This window comes from Rattus norvegicus, chromosome 18 (assembly GCF_036323735.1).
Source record: "Rattus norvegicus strain BN/NHsdMcwi chromosome 18, GRCr8, whole genome shotgun sequence".
Lineage (NCBI taxonomy): Eukaryota > Metazoa > Chordata > Mammalia > Rodentia > Muridae > Rattus > Rattus norvegicus.
This window is the reverse complement of record NC_086036.1, coordinates 35,161,251-35,181,643: the sequence shown is the minus strand read 5'-3', so window position 1 is coordinate 35,181,643 and position 20,393 is coordinate 35,161,251. Positions and strand designations below refer to the sequence as shown.

The window sequence follows — 20,393 nt, the reverse complement described above, 5'->3', positions numbered from 1 at the left end:
CAATTGTACCATAGAGGAAGCAGAGAAAGAGAAACAGGCTGTTGACAAAGCACTGTGGAGAGGTTGGCTTGGTCTGTATCAGTGAGAATCCTGCAAAAGGATGAGTGCTCTGAATTAGGGCAGCTTGAATTATGGGTAAAAGAGCAAAGAAAACTCCCAAGAGGAAGGAAAAATGCAAAGGCAGTTGGAGTAACCTCATGGTGCTTCAGGGAACAAAGGGGGAAAATGTGTTTGAGATAAAAGCAAACAGACAAGATATAAAGCCTTAACTTTCTTCTCCTGTGTTACACACGTTGCCCTTTTTAGCTAAGTTTTCTTTCATCTACTTATTCATTATATGATTCGTTACGAATGGATTCAAAATGATACGCTCAAACCAACAACTCTGTGTTGGTTCTGAAGCGAGCACAGATCCAACTAAGAGTAAGACACAGAACTGCCACAAAGACTCTCTAAAACGACAGACACCCAGATGTGTAAGCTCACAGCGGGACAGCATGGTCCTATATCAGTGTTTAGGAAGCTCAGAACAGTTGAGCTGAAGAATGGAAGAGAATTTCAAAGGAAATAGAATACATACAAATGCCCAGAAATCTAAAGAACATGTGGCAAACTGGGAAACTCATGGATTCTTCAAGGATCCCAGTGTAGACTGTGAGACCTTAAGGGATGGAATTGAGAGTAGAAAAGTACTCACCAGCTCTTCCCATTCTTATGGATACAGACCAAGCCAACCTCTTCACAATGTTACATCAACACCATTTCCCTTTCTCTGCTCCCACCATGGTATGGACTGTTGATCTGTATTAAGGGCCCTTGGATTTGTCTTTCTCTAAGTTATAGGAAGCATTTAGAGGTTGTTGGAGGGTAATTGAACCACTTGTATTTGCACTTTAGGGAATGCTGCACGGGAAATGGAAACTTTGCTAGGGGACCATGGGAAAAAGCATGCTGAGAAGTGACTGTGTTCTGAGCTGAATTCATGGCTACATGAGCGGACAGTTGTAGACAGACCTTTTCAAAGGGAATTGCTGTATGGGCCTTTGCTACTCTGGATGTAGAGAAAGGGAAATGGTAGAGATGGCCACTGAGCTTCTGGATTGGACAAATAGGCAAAGTACACAGTGTTCAAATGACAGCAACAGAGATGAATTACTTGCTCTGTTTCTTTCTTCCCAGGTGCACCTTAGCTACCTTAAGCCTTTTGAGGGGTTGTCTATAATACAATATGTTGCTAAGCACTTATTACCCAAAAACTGTTTCATAAACATCATTTTGTATACAAAATTCAAAAGAAGTAATCAACTATTGGGAGTAAGGTAGAAAGCAGTTGCTAGCAATATCATATCTATACTGCTTGTTCAAGGCCTTAAGAGACAAGTGATACATGGCCAGGGATCAGTGCAAGGATGAGTGAGAGGCAGATATTGCGGACAGCACAGTAGTGCAAAGCTCAAAGGTCTCCAAAAACTGGAAATAGTTCACTGATTCTAGAGTTTAGGACTTGGGGAGGAAGAGACATACAAAGCCAGAGACTCTGGGAAGGAGGGAATTGATTATAGAGGCTCACAAGGGATGCCAAAGAGCCAGTCATCTTTCAGGCCAGCAAAATAAAACTAGTCTATAGCACATAAGTATACTACACTATTAAGTATACTGTTATTGCAGAAAGCTCCACAATTTAAAAGGCTAAATAGACTTCTTTATAACATGAGTTCTGTTTTTTGAATTTGACACCTCTCACAGAGGACTGAATCAAAGAATCATCCTAGTTGTTATGGTTTGGTTTTTCTCAACTTGACATAGGCTTGGGTTATATGAGAAGAAGGAACCTTGACTAAGAAAACACCTCCACCAGATTGGCCTGTGGATAGGTCTGTGGAGCATTTTCTTAATTAATAATTGATGTGGAAGGACCCAGCCCACTGCAGGTACCACTAACTCTGGGCAGGTGGTCCTATAGCATATAAGAATGAAAACTTGGCAAGGCACGGAAAGCATGGCAGGAAGCAGGGACCTTCCATGGCCTCTGCTTCTGTTCCTACATCCAGGGTTCTGTTGAGTTTCTGCCCCTGACTTCCCTCAGTGATGGACATGACCTGGAAGTATAAGATGAGATAAACCCTTTGCTCCCCAAGTTGCTTTTGGTCATGTTTTATCACAATAAGAGAAGCCCTAACTAGGATCATGCAGAGGTTTTTGTTTTGTTTTGTAGAGTTTGGGAGTATTTTTCAGATCCTGTACATCTTTTACTACATATAGATGACACCCCAAAACACACTGATAAATCTGTGGCTTTGGGTTTAGGAAAGTTCCATGCAGCGTTTTCAAATTAGAGTTATGGGAACCAGGTCTGTAATCGGGAAGGCCATGCTGAAATTTAGAGAAGACAACATAAACATAGCGTTGAGGACCAGAAGACATTGAGTAAGAGAAATCAAATTCATATAGGACAAAGCTAAATAGGAAATTGGGGTGGGGAATAATACGTTCACACATCTGTGTTTGTGTTGGCTAGGGGCTATTGGAAGGTGTGTGTATGTGTGTGTGTGTGTGTGTGTGTGTGTGTGTGTGTGTGTGTGTGTGAATGCACATTTAGTAAGTCCTATTTAAAGTCTGCAGAAGTTAAGGAAACTTTACTAAGAATGTTCTTTATAAAGAGTTTGGTGCTACTATAGGACATAGTGGTTTAAGCTCCTTCTGTATTTGTAAAGTCTGGTGATGAGCCTTTGTGGGAGTTTTCCAATCAGGTGCCCACTGACTTGCAGAGAAAGGAAGAACATTGCCTGCTATTCAGTGTAGGATGCAGGCTTGACCCTTGCCTCATGAATTTTGAGTCTGAGCTCTTCATTCTGTCTTGTTTTCTCTAAGCTGGGGCTGAGCTGGGATTTGAAAGACAAGAGATAGGAGCACTTCAACCATCGATCTGGACACCGTGAAAGATGGTAATCTATCTCTCTCTCTCTCTCTCTCTCTCTCTCTCTCTCTCTCTCTCTCTCTCTCTCTCTCTGAGTCCTCCTGTCCTTCAAGGCAGGGCCATCTCCTTGGTCTACAGCACATGTAGTAGCACAAGGCCTTCACAGAGACATCGCTCATGCTTAAAATCACACTCCACTATTATTGTCTTAAAGTCCCTGACGCTTTGTGAACAAAGGACTGTGAGTTTACTTTACAGTGGACCCTACGTATTTGTTATACAACCAGTCTCAAAGCCTAGACCTGTTATTTTATGCATTCATTTTGCCAGCTGACACTCGCCCTACTTGGGTCAATGCCTCTAAATCTTTACACTGTGGAGCATCCATCACCTGAACATACATTTCAAACATTATCTCTCTAATCAAGTGTGAGCTCCTTGCCAGTGTCTCAAAGGCTAATGCTAAGTACATCGTAAGCAAGTCATGCATGCTTGAGTGATAGGTGAAGATATGCTTCCAGGACAAGCCCACTCAGAAGACAACTTCATATTGCTTTGACCCAAAACCATGGCCTTGAGCAAATTGGAAAAATAAAAACAAGAAGATCAAATTACTTTAAGAATAGACAAGCGAATTAAACCAGCCTCCATGTTGGGCAGTGACAGAGCTCAGTGCAATGACAGTTCCCACATTTGATACCAGGCACCCACCAGTATTGGATGTATTACACAACATGTGTGGTTTGAGACCATGCAACCACCCCTTGATGTGACCACTGCGAAGTTTTTTTGGCAAATGAAATGAAAAGACAACAAGATTAAATCACCTACCATATTCTGCTAGGAAATACTAGAGCCAAGATCTGAACTCAGAACCACTGTGGTTCTCAAAAAGGCATGCCTTGAAGTTTGCTTCACATCTTACCTATCTTTGGAGATACCTATCTAACCTTGTTCCATTACTAGTAAGTGCCCTCTATGTGATACCTCCTGTCATTCCTCCCATTGAAGTGTTCACAGAGGCACTTGGTGACATGCTTCTAAACCTGTATTCAAGCTCATACCTTCCTTTGGCCCACAAGCATCTTTATTCTTCACTATGTGAAGCAGACTTAATGAGTCAGCATTTGGAAGCAGTGAGCTCAAGCACTGTTGTCCCATGTCTCACCACCACACACACCTGGGGAAGAAGTGCACATCTTTTATTCAATTCTCAAAAAGGTCTCTGATCCCAAAATGTTAAAGTTATTGCTCAGGGTCTGGGCTGCTTTTCAGATGTAAATTCATAAGCTTCCGTCTTTATCTTCTGTTCAGTCCTTGTGGTACCATCGAGTGCCAAATGGAAATTGTAAGGTCTCTATTTGAGGGATGTTTAATATGATTATTTCCCTTCCATATTTATTCCATAAATATTTATTGAGTTTAAAAATACACACAACCTTGCTTACAAGTTCAAGGTCCACATAGCTCTTAAATTCTGTCTTCTATGACTTGCCACACCAGTGTCCTCATAACTAGGACAATCTTGCTTGTATAACACCCTGAGCTCTTCACCATGTTTCTGACATGATTGGCAGAATTTTCCATGTGTTCCTTCCTCTGGCTTCTAAAGTTGCCTGTGGTTCACAGTTCCCCACTTAAGACAGAGAGAGTAGCAGATCATTGAGGTGTGAGAAGGGGCCAGTTGGAGCTGGTCCTTAGTAAACAGAAAGACTTCCTCTTCAGACCTCTCTGTCTATTAGAAGGATTGATACTATTCTTTTACATCTCCTTCATGGCCGACGACAAGGCAGAAGGACAAGCAAAAAAAACCAGCTACTTTGTACTTTTGTATAGGACTGTGCCTACTGACTTACAGAGTTGGGGTGAGAAAAAAATAATTAAAATATAATTGCATCATTTCCCCTCACTTCCTTTTCCTCCTTCCAAGTCTTTCCATGCTCCCTCATTCTCTCAAATCCATGACCTTTATTGTTTAATTGTGATATACACAAGTATAGATGCACACTCCTGAATAAACACACACACACACACACACACACACACACTCCTAAATATATAGATACAACCCTGCTTTCAATAGCTTTGTTAGCCCTCTGAAGATAAAAGATATGTATCCCCAAATGAAAGTTATCAGACATTCTAGAGATGGAGCATGGGAGCCCATATAGCCCAAATACATCCCTAGCCTTATAATGCATCTAAGAGTGTTTGCTATAAAAGAATAAAGATGAATCCAGACATAAAGTAATGAACAATAAATGTAAAATGTGTAGTGAAAGTATTTGCTTAGCCCCTACAAGCAATCTGGTCTTTGGGCTTCTTGGGTGAGAGCTGTGTTGTTTACATCATTGGTATGTGTTTTAGGTTGGAGATAGCATATACAGTGTAACAGGTGTTGTACTTCCGGGCAGTCACTAAATCACCAGGTAATCTGGACAAGTCTCTACCTTTCTCCATGATTCAGTTTTCCCCTCAGCAAAATGATGATAATACAGGCCTAATGATCTGGAAACCCACCTTTCAACTTGAGCCTTGTCAAAGAAATATTTCACACTACCCAGAATTGGGCAAGCTGTAAAAATTGAAAGCATTGTTCTCAAGATTACCCTAATGCCTAGCACTAACCACAGAGAGGATGTCTCAAATTAACCCCAGTATCAGTGATTTGTCAGGGGGATTAGCAAAACTCATTGAATACTGTCATACTCATAGTCATGGCTCACTACAGAGAAAAGCATATATTAAGAGGTCAGCCAAGGAAGAATTGTATTGAGCAAGATCAGAAGTGTCTCAAAGCTTTCCTTGTTTTCAGTGTATGTATTATCTTCTTGTCATTAATATGACAACCTACATAGGGTATGACCAGCCACCAGAGCTTTTCTAAGCCCGGTGTTAACACTTAGCATTGGGGTACCACTGCACGGGCTCCATAGGCATTGCAAAGTCATTAATGAATGCCACAGAGCTGGATTCAGTAACTAGGTAGAAGGAAAATCATGTGACCCAAAGCTCCCAGTCCCAATCAAGCAGTCGCTTTGCTGTGGCTAGTTCAAGCCTAAGGTGCCCTAAGGCTATCTTCCCATTCTAAAACACACCAACTACATGGATAACATAGCTTATATCCAAGAAGCACAAAGAGGGCCACAATGCCATTGGGGCTAAGGCAAATACTTTCACGACACATTTTATGTTTATCATTCATTGCTCTCTGTCTTGATTCATATTTATTCTTTTATAACAAACGCTCCTGAATGCATTAGAAGGCTAGGGATGTAGGTCAGATGTCATAGGTTGTTTGCTTGCCTAGCATTTGTAAGAACTATGGTTAGATCCCCCAGGACTATATAAACTAAGCCTGGTAGCACATGTGTATATCCCAGCACTGGGAAGGAAGGGGCTGAAGGAACAGAAAGTCATGGGTACCCTCAGGTATGAGTTTGAGGCCAGCCTGAGCTGCATGAGACCCATACTCAAAAGTAAAGTAAAGATAACTTAGAGCAGTGGTACTCAACCTTCCTTATGCTGTGACCTTTTAATACAGCTTCCCCAATCATAAAATTATTTTGTTGCCACTTTATAACTGTAATCTGCTACTGTTGTGAACTGTAATGCAAATGTCTGAAATGCAGGATACCACTACCCACTGGTTGGGTAATGAACCATGCAGGACACTATTCTAGGTGCTAAGTATAGGAAACAAAGCATCCTATTGTCCTGAAAATCATATTCTCCTTTTGTAGTAACCAAAGACAAACAAACAAATACTGTCTCATTGTGCCAGATGGAGCCTTGATGGAGTAAAGCATCCCAGAGGGGTTGATATTGGGACAAATCTTCAAAGAAGCAAACTGCCGAGCTATGCTAGAGTCTGTCCATGGTCTTGAGGTCAGAGAGGAAAGCAAACGCAGAGGTTCTGGGTGGTTTGGGGTTCCACCTTGCTTCTTGGGGTGTCCGGAGGTTGCCGTCATGACATCAGTTCAAAGAGGACAGGAATGGGTGGAGTCCACAGTCCGCCCAGTGACCCAGTTGCACACCAAGATGGGAAGGGTGAAGGAGAGGCCAGGACAAAGCTGGGGTTCCAGATCCTCTGCTTTCTCCCTCTTAGGGTGTCCAGCTGCACACCTGGCTGGAAGGACGAAGTAGAGTCTGGAACTAGCAGGATCCTGGTCTGGCTGAGAACAAGTGCCATGGGGGCGGGAGAAAGAGGGAAGACCTTCTCCAAGGATCTTAGTGCTTCAACTCTTTTAGGCCAAAGCCTTCTCCAGTGATCTTCAATGAAATAGCTCTCTGAGATGATCTTAGCTTGGCTTATACCTTTGTTCAGGGTAGGGCTTATATACATACACTTTACTAGGGATGAGCCAAGGGGTGTATAGTTTTGGGGAAGGGGGTGAGAATATCCAGAGTGGGCAAAGATCATTGGCTGAAGGCTAAGGTTACTGAGATGCCTCATTAGCATAGAGGGCATTCCAGGTGCTGGGCTACATGACTGAGTACCTGAGCACCTGGTTAGGGCTCCCTGGGTTTTCTGCTCTGAGGCAGGCACTGAAAACAAGGAGGGAGTTCGTCCTGCTCCTGCTGGTCTCAAGATGAAATTTTAAATCTCAAGCTTTGAGATATCTGGCGTTTGGACAAATTCTACCTTGCCAGTTCTATGCCAGATCCTGGTGGCACAGTTCACGTGCCCCACAGTTCCGGGAAGAGAGTATCACCCTGTAATATTTAACGAGAGATTAGGATACCCCCATATCAGTAGAGGAGTTGGGAGTATTTAGTGGTACTACCAGGAGGAAGATAAAATAGAACTATAGCCAGAGCCCAATCCTTCCAACATCTCAAAAAGCTTTTGGTCCAAATATATAGGAATCAAAGGTTAGGGGCAGAAAAGTGGCATGGGGTGATTCACATTTTAGAGGACTAGTTTTCCTGTTGCCTGTATCCCACGGTAGAGGTCATGAACCTTAGCTTTTAACAGGCTCAACTGTGAAGAGCTTGTATTACTCTTGCCAAGGGCCTCCTTTCAGCTCTCAGTGCCTTTTTCATGAGGCTCACACATGATGTCCTATAACTCCAGCTTAAGGGAATCTGATGCCTTCTTACCTGTGTGGACACTGCTCTTATATGTACAAACCTATAGTACACACACACACACACACACACACACACACAGAGAGAGAGAGAGAGAGAGAGAGAGAGAGAGAGAGAGAGAGAGAGAGAGAGTTTAAAAGTTAAATTAAAAATGTTAAAAAAAAAGTGAAGGCACACCAGACTGCTACAGGGGTTCTTGGAGAATGGCTAGTTTTGAAACATTCTCAGTAGCCAGAGCAGCATGGCATAGCAGTTGGTGGGTGAGAACTGGTCTATTACAGATAGATGCTGAAGCTAGAGTTGGCAGATCTGATGGGAAGCATGTGGGGAAGAGAGAGGTCAGTGACAGGAAGCAGAGCTGGTGTGGCAGGCAGCACTAAGGATGGAGATGCATCAAAGGCACCCAGGGAAATGTCCACTTGCCACTAAGATTGTCTAGGGAAGAGCTCTCTGCTGAAAGTTCAGATCTGGGACTGTATAATTGTGTGGATGGTAGCTGAGGAAAGGACTGTGGATCGTGAGGTCCAGAACTCTGGCTTCTACACATCAAAGGGGTCTTGGAGTTAACATTCAGGCAGCTGGAGACTCAGAGAAATGGTGGACAGGAATGAGCGGGGAAAGAACCCTGAGAAGAAGGATGTGTGCAGTTGCACACTTAAAACTGTCATATAGGTGTCTCCAAGGCAATGAAGAACCAAATCCTAAAGTTCATCAGAGTCTTCCATTGATCACGGGATCACAAAACCCTGCTGTCCAGTCTAATCTAAGGAAGCACTGCTTGTTCCTATGCGTGGAAGCCATGCTTTAACCATAAAGGAATCTAGAGTCACAACCACAAAAATTCCTTCTTGGGTGGTGACCTCTGGCTATTGGGCTTTGTTGCTGAGCAAAATTCAAGCCAAAGGTATTCAATCAAATAGTTGGCCTTTTAGAGGGTAACCACCAGAGAGTGGATATGGGTTATGGTATGATGTATAGGGCCTTTTGTAGTTTTTAATGTCTTTTGATATTCTGTTCATTCAATTTGAGAGTTTTAGAAAGAGATGAAAATTGCATTCAAATTGTCTATTCTGCATAATATATGTATATGGGAATGGCTGTATATGTCTTCACATTTTGCTTGTATGGATTGAAATAATTTTGAGGTTCATCAAATTCTAATTCTATTCCTTAGGAGAATAATTGTGTGCTTCTGGAAGAATATGTTAAAATGTTTTGTTATGGACGGAATGGCATTTTGGGAACAGTTCCTCTGCACCCTGCTGTCCAGTCAGGGAAACACTGCCACATTGGGTTATTTAGCCCCTAGAACTATAGCCAATTTTGAGACATCTCTAAGTATAAAACAGTTTTCAAAGATTTGTTTCACAGAAAGGTAACTTTGTAATTAATAAATCATTTAAATTGATTGCATATAGAAATTGTATATTTTAGAATAATGTATTTAAACCAACTTTGTTTTTATAAAACTAAATATTTAAAATGACTATTAAAATGAATGCTTTCTTAACTTTTTGATGTGACAGCTATAAATTGGTGAGCAATGCCTGCATGGCTTTTCTGAGGCACAGTGCAGTGTCCGTCTGCTGATCACATGCATCTCTCCAGACCAACTTTGTCTAGACTTCCCTCAGCAAGGGCTGATCTACTCTTTCCAACACTATGTTTCTGCTTCTAAAGTATTTTATAGAATTTATTTTTCTCTTACTAAAAAATGATACATTGTAAGTTTTTTTCTTTTCTTTTGTTTATAAAGCACCAGGGTATAGGGGACTTATAAAAACTCCACATAGCCATGACATGTTTATCTACTTGCCCAAAACTGGGTGCAGCTTCATTTGCTTTCTACTCTGTTCGTGGTGGAATATTGACAATTGCCTTTGCCATTAGATGCTCTTAGTTTTTCTGTGCTAGTAAGTCAGGAGGAGGATACAGCATACACCCTAGTAGTGACAGCAGGTAATGGTGACAATGGCTTATTATTCATCTTTTAGGAACAACTCTAAGATGTAACTTACATGTCCTAAAACCTAACCTTTGAACCTTTGAAAGTTTTCATTGGTTTTCAGGATCTTCACAGTTATGTAACTATCCATGGACCCTTTCTAATTTTAGAACACTTCCACTACCCAAAAAGAGCTCCTGAACCCTGTAGCAGCCCCTGACAATCACTCGTCTTATTTTCTGCCTACAGATCTGCCTATTAACATTTCACAAAAATGGGGGTTCGTCTGGCTTCTTTCACCAGCTGTAGTTTTATTAGGTTTCATCTTTGACATAGCATGTATTAGTAGTTCACTGCCTTTTATTGCTAAATAGTGTTTGTGTGTGTGTGTGTGTGTGTCTGTCAGTCTGTCAGTGTTTGTGTTTGTGTGTGTGTCTATCAGTCTGTCTGTGAGTGTGTGTGTGTCTGTCAGTCTGCCTGTGAGTGTGTGTCTGTCTGTCTGTCAGTCTGTCTGTCTGTGAGTGTGTCTGTCTGTCTGTCTGTGATTGTGTGTCTGTCTGTCAGTCTGTGAATGTGTGTCTGTCTGTCTCAGTCTGTCTATGAGTGTGTGTGTGTGTTTGTGTGTGTCTGTCTGACTGTCAGTCTGTCTGTGAGTGTGTGTGTGTTTGTGTGTGTCTGTCTGTCAGTCTGTCTGTCTGTGAGTGTGTGTGTGTGTGTCCATTAGTTGATGGACATTTGTGTTGTGTCAACCTTTGGATTATTTTGAATAATACTGCTATGAACAGTCACGTGCAAGCTTTTTGTGCTTCCCTTCCTTCAAGTATGTATATGCAGTAGGGTAATTGCTGTGTCATGTGGAAATGGTTAAACTTTGAGTGACTATGACATTGGGTGGATGCACACTACAGTCCTACAGTAATACACAACAGTAAGATTTTTTTATTGCATCCTCACTAGCCCAACAGTTGTGATTTTCAGTTGACAGAATATAATGAGGCATGAATCAGAATCTAAAGGCAGGTGGTTTAGAAAAGACCTTGAGGGGATCGCATCCCACCTCCCCTGCGTACCTCCAAGCACAGTGATTAAGTACATGGCCTTCAAAGACCACATGTGGCTGAGCTGGACTCCCATTTCTTTGACAGCTACCTTATTTAACTCTGCTATCTTCAGTAAAATGGAGATAATTATAGAGCTTACTTTAGGAACTCTACATAGGATTCAGCGAGATGGGGGAAAAGCCTACTGCACTGGTGCCTATTAAATGTTATCTGCCATTATTGTGTCAATAGCCCAATACTTGCTCAATGTATAAAGACACCATGATTAGGCCGACAAACTTTGTGAGTGGATGCTTAAGTTGGTCTCCGTTTCTCAAATAAGACTCAGAAATAATTTCATATTTAAAATTTTTAACTACAACTTATTTTCTAAGAATTATTTCTATACGTGATAATTTGATACATTTTAGATGTAAAAGTTCTTTTCTAATATATATTCTTGTTTATAAATTATAATAAAGCTTTGCTTTGAGTACAGTAATCAGGCGCTAGACAATGCCCCCGGAGAGTTGATTAATTGGTTTTAGAGATCATCACTTATACTTAATAAATACGATACAAATTAAAACAACCCCAATACAAGGCAGCCTATTTTAAGTCCAGAACCACTGATTGAGGCCCTGGTTAAGATGCTGTTTTCTTTCTGGCCCACAGATCTGGACTTGGGATTCTGTACCTTTGCTCTGATTACATCAGTGCCCATGTAGACAAGAAGAGAGGCTGCTGATGAATGTTTTGTAGACAGTTTTGTTTCACACCTAGGTTTATAAAAGGCAAGGATAAGGAATCTATGGAGCCAGGATAGAAGAAAAGAAAGATTCCTTGAGAGTGGGCATGACCAGCATTCCTTACATTGTCAGGTGTTCGAGTCTTCTAGAAGCAATCACTCAGGGTCTATCATGACAGCTTTATATCCAGCCTGAAAGGAATCAGAGAACTCATCAGGGTTTTTCTGATAAATATGAGAAATGGTTGTGTTAAAGGTAGGAATTTAAGAGTTGTTTACTATTATCGTAGAAGTTCCTTGGATAACGGAGTGCTCTGGAACTGACTCAACTTGGGAGTACGGTATTGAGAAATCAGAGGGAACGCTGTGCAGATAACAGGGAGGGTGCAAAAGGTTGGCTATACAGATACCTCAGCAAGTGGTGAGTTTCTGTCGGCCTGCTGGTAAATGTTCAGAGACAGGCTCTCACATTTGACAAAGCAACTTGATTTATATTGCCATTTTAAAGAAACTTGTGATGTCTTTGCTACAATGGTCTCACGGAGCACATTTCAGATTTTACAAGGGCATCAGGGTGTCTTGCAAAGCTGGACAGAGGTATGCATCCTACACAACATTGGCCCACAGAACTCCCTAATCTAAAATTCATATGGCACTGGGAGGGCAAGAGGCTTTGCTTTCTCTTCCTGCATTAAATGCCATGTAAAGAATCATTCATGCTGCAGTATATGCAAAAAGGAATTACAAACTTGCTTGAAATTCAAGATGCCAGTCTCTGGGTAGCCGACGCATAAACCACCTCAGAGAGTGAGGACTAGAGATCCTGGAGATTCCTCCACAGGGAAGCGTAGCTAGATCTGCAGCCACAATGAGCATCAAGAGTTGGAAGTTCTCTCTCTTCATATTTGTATTAACATTATAGCTTATAGACATCCTTTACAAGGTACTAAAACATAGTCTATATTGTTTTAAGTAGTTCATTTAGACAGCCAGAGGTTATCAAACTCAGGTTTCTGGGTCACATGTTCCCATGAAGACTGACTTGTAGTGTCGCTTTAGTTCTCTTCAGACAGAAGTCTCCATGAAACACTGCTGAGAGAGAACCATTGTTCATCCCATGGGGTCTGGCTCTGGTCCAAGCCTGGACCAAGTGCTTTCCTTACATTGTCTGTGAAGATACCTGACAACCCTGTGAAGTGGCTTCTAGGGCTCTACCCTGCTTTGCAGACACAGAAGCTCAAAGAAGTTAAACTATCTGTCAACTCTCATGGAATTCATAAATGTCTGAGCGGGGATACAAACCAGGGTCACCTGACACCTGAAACATACAATAAGGCTCTCTAGACTAAAAGGATTTGATAAAATTGTTGTTGTTTAATGTATTAATTGGACAGGTTGTGCTCAAAGATCTCAATAAGTGTCAGAAGCACAGGTTGGCCAGGCAAGTGGGGGAGAATTGTGTTGGGGAAGGGGGCCAAGAACAAGCTTGAGATTAATAAAGATACATCCACATGCTACCATGCTGAATGGGGTAACTTAAGAAAGCTGTGTATTTGTAATTGGCCTTTACTGTGTAGATACAAGACTGGATTAAGTCAGCCTTTCACAGTGCCCTCTACTGCCCTCTTTGGAGCATGTAGCCTCCTCTATTTAAATTATAAATTAGACAGTGAGGTCCATGATGATACAGACCAACTATTTCATGAATTGATGTGTAAAACCTTGGACGGTCTTGTCAGTATCTGATACACATATTTGTTAGAAATCAAAATAGTAGGAATGACAGAAAATAAAAGGGAACCTCAAAGTAATACCAGTGTATTCTTTTCCTGTATTGTTTTACTTTCACAGTGACTTTATGAAATTGGTACCATTTTCTCCCTGGTTTATAGGTAAGCCAGTCTATGGCTCAGTGAGATTTTGTAACCTGCTCAAGGACACAGTAATAGGTAGATGAAGATCATCTAATATTTGATGTTATGCTATGGTCTGTTGATTTAAACTGTTATTATACTTTGCTTGCACGTGTGTGTGTGTGTGTGTGTGTGTGTGTGTGTGTGTGTGCGCAAGTGCGTGTTTGTGTTTGTGTGAGCATGCATGTAAGAGTCAAAGGACAACCTGGAAAGGGAATAACATTTGAAATGTAAATAAAGAAATATATCCAATAAAAAAAAAAGTCAAAGAACAGCTTGCAGGAGTCAGTTTTTTTCCTTCTATTATGTGAGTTCTGGGGAACCAATTCAGGTTATCATCGGGCTTGGCTGTTGGCACCTTCATCTTATGAACTATCTTTCCATCCCCCTTTTAAAGGTGTAGCCCATACTAACTTTGAATTTAGGCTCCTTCTACTTCTACTCACCACAACTGGCTTGATTATAGTATGTGTAGTTTCTCAAAGCTCACTCTCTTCTGTGAAAGAAAGAACAGTTTCATGTTGTCTGTATTTCCAGTACTTACTCCAGTCCTAGCATATGTCAAATGTTAAATAATTTTGGTATTCATACATATAGGATTCAATGGGAACAATTTTTCCCATAGCAGTAGAGATTATAAGCTAACTTATACTTATAATCTCTGCAAAATGGGCAATAAATTTTTTCATGATTTTTAGCATGACTAGAGTAGCAAAAGACTAAATACCACTAATCATATTCAGTAATTTACTTATTTGTTCACTGTATAGAACGATTCAATAAATATGAGCAAACAACTTCTAAGTGGCAGGCACCTAATACTAGATACATGATGAAAATATTTGACAATAATAATAAAATACTGGAAAATAAAGAATCATGAAGAGAACAAAACTAATTGTGAAAATAAAGAATAGTGGAGGTTTATGGTATGATTTCAGTGAATAGAAGTCTCCATTCAGAACTGTGAAATCCTCTTCATGAGTAGAAATGGAACCTTTCTCATTTGCCTTCTTATTTCTTGTGTCTTATGTATTGTTGAGCAAATGAAGGCAGAATACCACAGGGAATGCCAGAGGAAGAATTTAGTAGACTTAGAGGCTGGAGAAAGGTTATGTTTCTCATGTGTTACTAGGGAACATTCCTCAAACCCAGTCTGGCCAATAAACGTGAGCCCTCTTAGTCCATTATACATCTCTATGTCAATCCATACCATGTCCTATAAAGACAAGGGATGAATTTCCCAGTATGTCCTAAACCCTGCTGCCACAGCCAAAAATCATTTCAACTGAAGGCAAGACATCTTAGCGTCACGATGCACCCAGAGATGAACTTATCTTTCCTTTCTGATCCTTCCTTACCATATGCTAATCTCCAAGAGAAGCTGAAAGGACTGTGGGACTGTACAGCCTCCGTGAGGCACCCAGCTGGACATGGAAGATGCCACTCGGACAAGCAATACTCAAGTGGACTGAACAAGCTTGTACCAAGTCTTCTCTGCTACTTGAATTTCACACATCGCCTTTGAAAAAACAATCAAACAACCATGTAGGACTTAACTGCCACATGAAAGTAAAGTGGAATCTACTAGAAGCTTGCCTTTCAACTCCTGATTGTGGGGAAACATTTCCGCCCTATCTTTCCCCCCAAGAGATGCAGTTACTTTTTGGACTTGTAAACAATACCATTTTCCACCCACCAGAAACATCTATTTTTTTCTTAGAAACCTAGTGGCAATTCCCAGCCTCAGTTAAGGACTTGCCCCCCCCCCCCAGCCCGTTTTGGAACTTCAAATACTTTCTAAATTGTGTTAGCTGAAGCATTCATTGTATGTATATAATTAACTCACGGGTCCCTCAGGGCCCATCTGGCTAAACTCGCAGAGCTTAACTGAGCAAGACATTTGCTGATGTCTCTCCCTACAGTGACACCCATAGAAATGAACAGTACTTCATGAGGAAAGTTCTTCTCCAAATTGCTCATCTAGTGGTTTGAACTGCGCCACTGAATTATTTTATGTTTCATAACAGCATCGATATCATACTCTTTCAAATGTAGTATTTGCAATTTGGGGAAATGTGGACTGGAAAGTGAACCCTGCCTTTCCTCTGAGTTGAAGTGAGAAGACGGGGTACCCCCTTTTGTGCCCTTAAATTCCATCTGGATCATAGTGGTTCACCTTGGTCCCTGCCTCCTCTCTGCATTCAAGGACTTAGCATACTGAGGGCACACAGAAGGCGTCCGAACAACTGAGCATGAAGCTCCACCCGTCTGTTCAAAACAAAACACAAAGGGCTACAGAGAGTGTGCTTCTTCAGGCTGGGTATATTGACCCATAACTCAGCCCTGTACTGTGCAGACTGTCTCTGCCTGTAGACACTGATACGTTTCTGAACACCAGCTTCTCACAGATGTTAGCCTGCTTGGAAAGGAATCGACCATGATGGCAGTATCAAAGTTCTGGCCCCTGCTCTGCTTTCTACTCCAAGCTTGAAGGGCTAAGTTTTGAATAAGCTCCTCTTCTAGCTCTCTCCAGGCTTGGAGCTCCTGACCTCACCCTTGAACTTCAACAAGGGGCAGTCTACATCATATCCGGTTAACAAAAGGAACCTAGATGCGGACTTCTACCCAAAGGAACCTACTACTAAATACTGTCCTGAATGAAGTGCAGGCAGGCGTCAGGATCAAATGAGTGAGCTAAGAGCCTCTGAGCACAAGCCAGCCCCTACCCTTGGCTGTATGGCACCAGAGGGGAGATACTGGAACAGCTCATCCACGCCTTTTTCTTTTCAGTGAACCTGCACGCTCCCACTTGCTGTCCAGGTGTCCTTGGCTGCTGCTTGCACCCCTCTGCAGCAGAGAGCAGCCGCAGCCTCTGCCTGGACTCCCACTGCTACTGGGGAAGAGTCCTGGGGCTGCTGACGCGGTTGGGAGGAGCCTCGCTTTTAATGCACCAGCCGCCTCCAGCCTCCTGCAGCAGCAGCAGCACCAGCAGCAGCTGCGAGTGCGCCCCTGTGGGTGTGAGGGTGAGAGCGCTGGCGCCGGCCACAGCGCCCTGCCTAGCTCCCCGCCAGCTTCCCTAGCCCCCGTCTGCGGGAGCCGCCCTCCCGTGGGACCAGCACCCTCATCTCAGCAAGGCAAGCCTGAATCCTGCCCCTGCCATCTCGCCCCTGCAGTGTGGGTCCGGAAAGGCACCATTTTGTCGCGGCTGCCCGCTCTCCCAGGGGGAGGAGGGTTCTTATTTTTTGCATTTTGGAGCCGCTGCCTGCCAAGGGGAACCTGTTGGGCATCTCCCCAGCCCTACTCGGGAACGTCTCCGGGGTGGGCGGGCAGGACCAGACCCCTCGTGGAGGACACAGAGCTTCCTGGTACCCAGAGGCAGAGGAGGCAGGCGCAGCATCCTCGCTGGGAATTGGAGCTGAAGTGAGCGCACCGTGCGGGAGGAGCCACCGCATCCGCGGAGAACCGAGTGGAGGAGGTGACAGCTCCATTGCCGGGTTTTTATTTTCTTCTCTCTCCGCCTCCCCGTCTCCTCCTCAGGCTTGGACCATGGTGCAGTCCCACTGGCTCCCCTGCCCCCCTCTCCTGTGAGACTGGCTGCGGGGTGGGATCATGGATACTTGTCTGCCGGCTTCTGGTTCCCACGCAAGTAAGCCTGCTGTCAATGGAGGAGGACATTGATACCCGCAAAATCAACAACAGTTTCCTGCGCGACCACAGCTATGCAACCGAAGGTAATGCCAGCTCGGCCGCATTCCGCCGCTGGGGTCGGGTGCAAGTTGCGGATAGCTGTGCTTCACCAGTGGCCCGGCGCCTAGTGGCAGAGACTCCTCCAGGCTCTAGGGCTGGAGCACTGGGCGGAGGCTCAGGCTAGGCTCTCACCCAAGCCGCCAGAGGGGTTAGGGGTAAGGCACATCCATCCAGGCTCGGGCTCTCGGTCACTGGTGCCCCACGTTCAGCAGCAGGTGGACCAGGTGCTCCCGGGAGTTAAAATGGCCTTTAGGGATGAGGCTTTTCAGGGTGCGGCTCCCAGGCAGATGATCCCAACGAAGCAGATGACACCTTCTTGTCCCAAGACGCTTACAAGAATCTTGGACTGAGATGAGAAGGGAGGGGCCCAGTGAGACCTTGGTCCACCCCTCTCTGGGTACAGTGATGTGTGGCTCTCGGTGACTGCAGTAAGAATATAGCTTCATTTCTTGCCCATTCATTTCTCTGGCTCGCTGGTTTACCTGCTCAGACAATCAAAACCCCCTAACGGCCTTTTAGCAAAAGTGGGGGAGCCCTCTCCCCTTGAAAGTACGATAGCCAGAAAATTTTAAAAGGTAGCTGGGGAATCATGATTCGCGGCGAGAGAACGAGGCTGACACGTGGGGCGAGCAACTGGGATCTGGATCCATGGGGCCTTTAAAAATCACCATTATGAATTCTGCAGCAGTACTTTCTGCTGAATCAACAGCCAGCAGAAAGCAGGAGGGTTCAGCGAGCTGAGCTTTGCCAAGAGGTGAAATTGTGTTCGCTCACTCTCTCGCTTGCTGGCTCTCTCTCCTTTCAGCCAGCTCGCTCTGACATCAGCCTAAATGCTGGGCAGGCAGTCAGGGAAAGTCAGCAGGTGGACTGCTTCCTGCCCTTTGTGTATGAACTGAGTAAAAACGTTTTAGTTTTATTTGAATGACAAAACTTTTGCATTCGAGCTTTATTTTCTACCTGTAGATGTTGATTTTCGGCAAGGAAGTGTTGTATTGACCTATGGCCATGGCCATGTGAGAAAACGCGTGGGAAAGTGCTTGGGGAAAATGCAGCAAGGCATGTTAGCCCGTGTTTCTTCTTCTAGAATGCTAAAATTTCTGTAATATTTAATCACATCAGAAGAATGCCATGGATCAAGTAAAAGTGCCAGCTCTTAGGGAAATAAAAAGACTCATATGTAGGGGTGGGGATAATGGTGGCCCCCTCTGCAAAGATCTCTGGAAATTTTAGACAGAAGAATCCCAAGTGCTGTTGAAAATACTTTCGTATTCATTACCATGTCTGGGGACCAGCAAGCCCAACATGTCTATGGTACCCAGACACACTGTAAGCTCTGAAACCTTAGAGATGATTTTTTAAAGATGGTCCACCCATCTCTGCCCCACGATGAATACCATTCTTGCTGATTCTTAAAAATATTTCCACAGCAGTGGTGTGATTAGAAGTCTTTGTGCTTTGTGACTGAGCATGACCAGGTAGCAATGACATCTAGGCATGCCATCCACCAGAGAGGTCAGTCTTCGGATCTGTTAGCTTTGTGGTGGGTAAGGAGCTTTGTATTTGAGACTACAAAGAAAGGTTACCCTCCTGTTTTCTTCTGTTACATTATGCAAGCAAGGGAAAACCTAACAAACCAAGGAGGTGACTAAATTGAAACCAGGTGTATAGGAATGTCATTTGCAGAAGGAAGAAGTTTAAGATAGCATCCTTTATTGTTTCCAATACTACCTTGGTACCTATTTAATTGCATTTTTATGAATACTAATTTTGGGGGTGAATATTTAACAATGAAGCATGGGTTTTTAGCAAAGAGCTTTAAACCTTTTCTGATATATATGAATCAATCTATTGCACCCCTGTACCTGGTCTTAGTAAAGACATGGGAAGAGGGAGAAATGGAGCAGAAGCTTGACAAAGCAAGAAGTTCTCTAGTAGTCTTGGTCTCTGCATTTCATGGAGTATGTGTTCAGACAGTAAGGAAAGAGTCTTCCCACCCCTTCTGATGAACCAGCATGCCCAGGGAGAGCACCAAATCCAATTAGACAGAATTCTCCTCACCAAAAGTTTGGGGTTTATTGTTGTTCTTGTTTTGTTTGTTGTTGTTATTTGGGTTTTTTCTATTTTTTCTTTTTCTTGACAGTTTAAACTCCCTGATGGATTCCCTTCTGGGTCCTTTCACAGACTTATTTTTCTGTTTCCTTTATTATCTCCCTACCTTTACACTTTTACCTGCCCAAACATAGCAGGGCATCTTCCCTTAAACTCCCCTCCTTGCTTTCTCAGATGTTTCTCCCTTTGCTCTGATCAACCTACACTGCAGCATTCTATTTAAAGCTGAAAGGGGTTTGCAGTGTAGTTACTGTGAAGGACTTTAAACTCAATTTGCATTGTAAGTGGTAGCTGTAGGCAGGTTTACCTAGCTAAGAGCAATGCAAATGCTGTGAAAGAACACTCTCTCTCTCTCTCTCTCTCTCTCTCTCTCTCTCTCTCCCTCCCTCCCTCCCTCCCTCCCTCTCTCCCCTTCCCCTCCTCCTCCCCCTTTTCCCCTCTCCCCCTTCCCCCTTCTCCCCCTCTCTCCCTTCATTCATCCTCTCCCTCCCTTGATGTGGGCCATCACAGTCACTGCCCTCTCCTGCCTTTTCCTACCTTTCTGTCTTATCCATCCATCGGGCAAATTCCACTCCAAGCTCTCCTCTGAGTTTCTATGTGCACTTCCCCATACCCAGAGTGGGATGTTAACCAAAGCTCCCCCACACCAGGCCTAGAGACTAGTTACAAGGTTATCCCTTTAAGAAAGTCTAGTCTTTGAGCTAGAAACTGTACCTAAAGCCCATGTGTGCTGCCTCCTGTGAGCAGAAAGATGATAATGGTTTATTTCCTGGGTGTATGAGCTAAGCTTCTGTCTGGAGTAGAATTTCTTCCAAAAGTAATTTTTAAATGTGCACATGGGTGATATATAAGGAAGGATGGAGTTGGGGTGGCCACAACA

At 43.3% G+C, this 20,393-nt stretch overlaps 1 protein-coding gene across 18 annotated transcripts in view; it reads left to right on the top strand.

Annotated features, from left to right (window-relative positions):
• Window positions 1–20,393, top strand: part of Ppp2r2b (protein phosphatase 2, regulatory subunit B, beta) — a 452,614-nt gene that overhangs the window by 175,656 nt on the left and 256,565 nt on the right. For 2 of the 18 annotated variants that reach the window (NR_073588.2, XM_063277528.1), the window contains exon 4: window positions 17,195–17,388. The exons of 11 other annotated variants lie outside the window; for them this stretch is intronic. Coding sequence is in view for 5 of the 7 variants with exons in the window: in XM_063277528.1 (XP_063133598.1) it covers window positions 17,319–17,388 (70 nt within the window). In the remaining 2 variants the exon portion in view is untranslated. Of the gene's footprint in view, window positions 1–2,871; window positions 2,946–16,614; window positions 17,389–20,393 lie in introns of those variants that run through there. 5 more of the 18 variants (XM_039097060.2, XM_039097059.2, XM_039097072.2 and 2 more) reach the window with 5 other exon arrangements.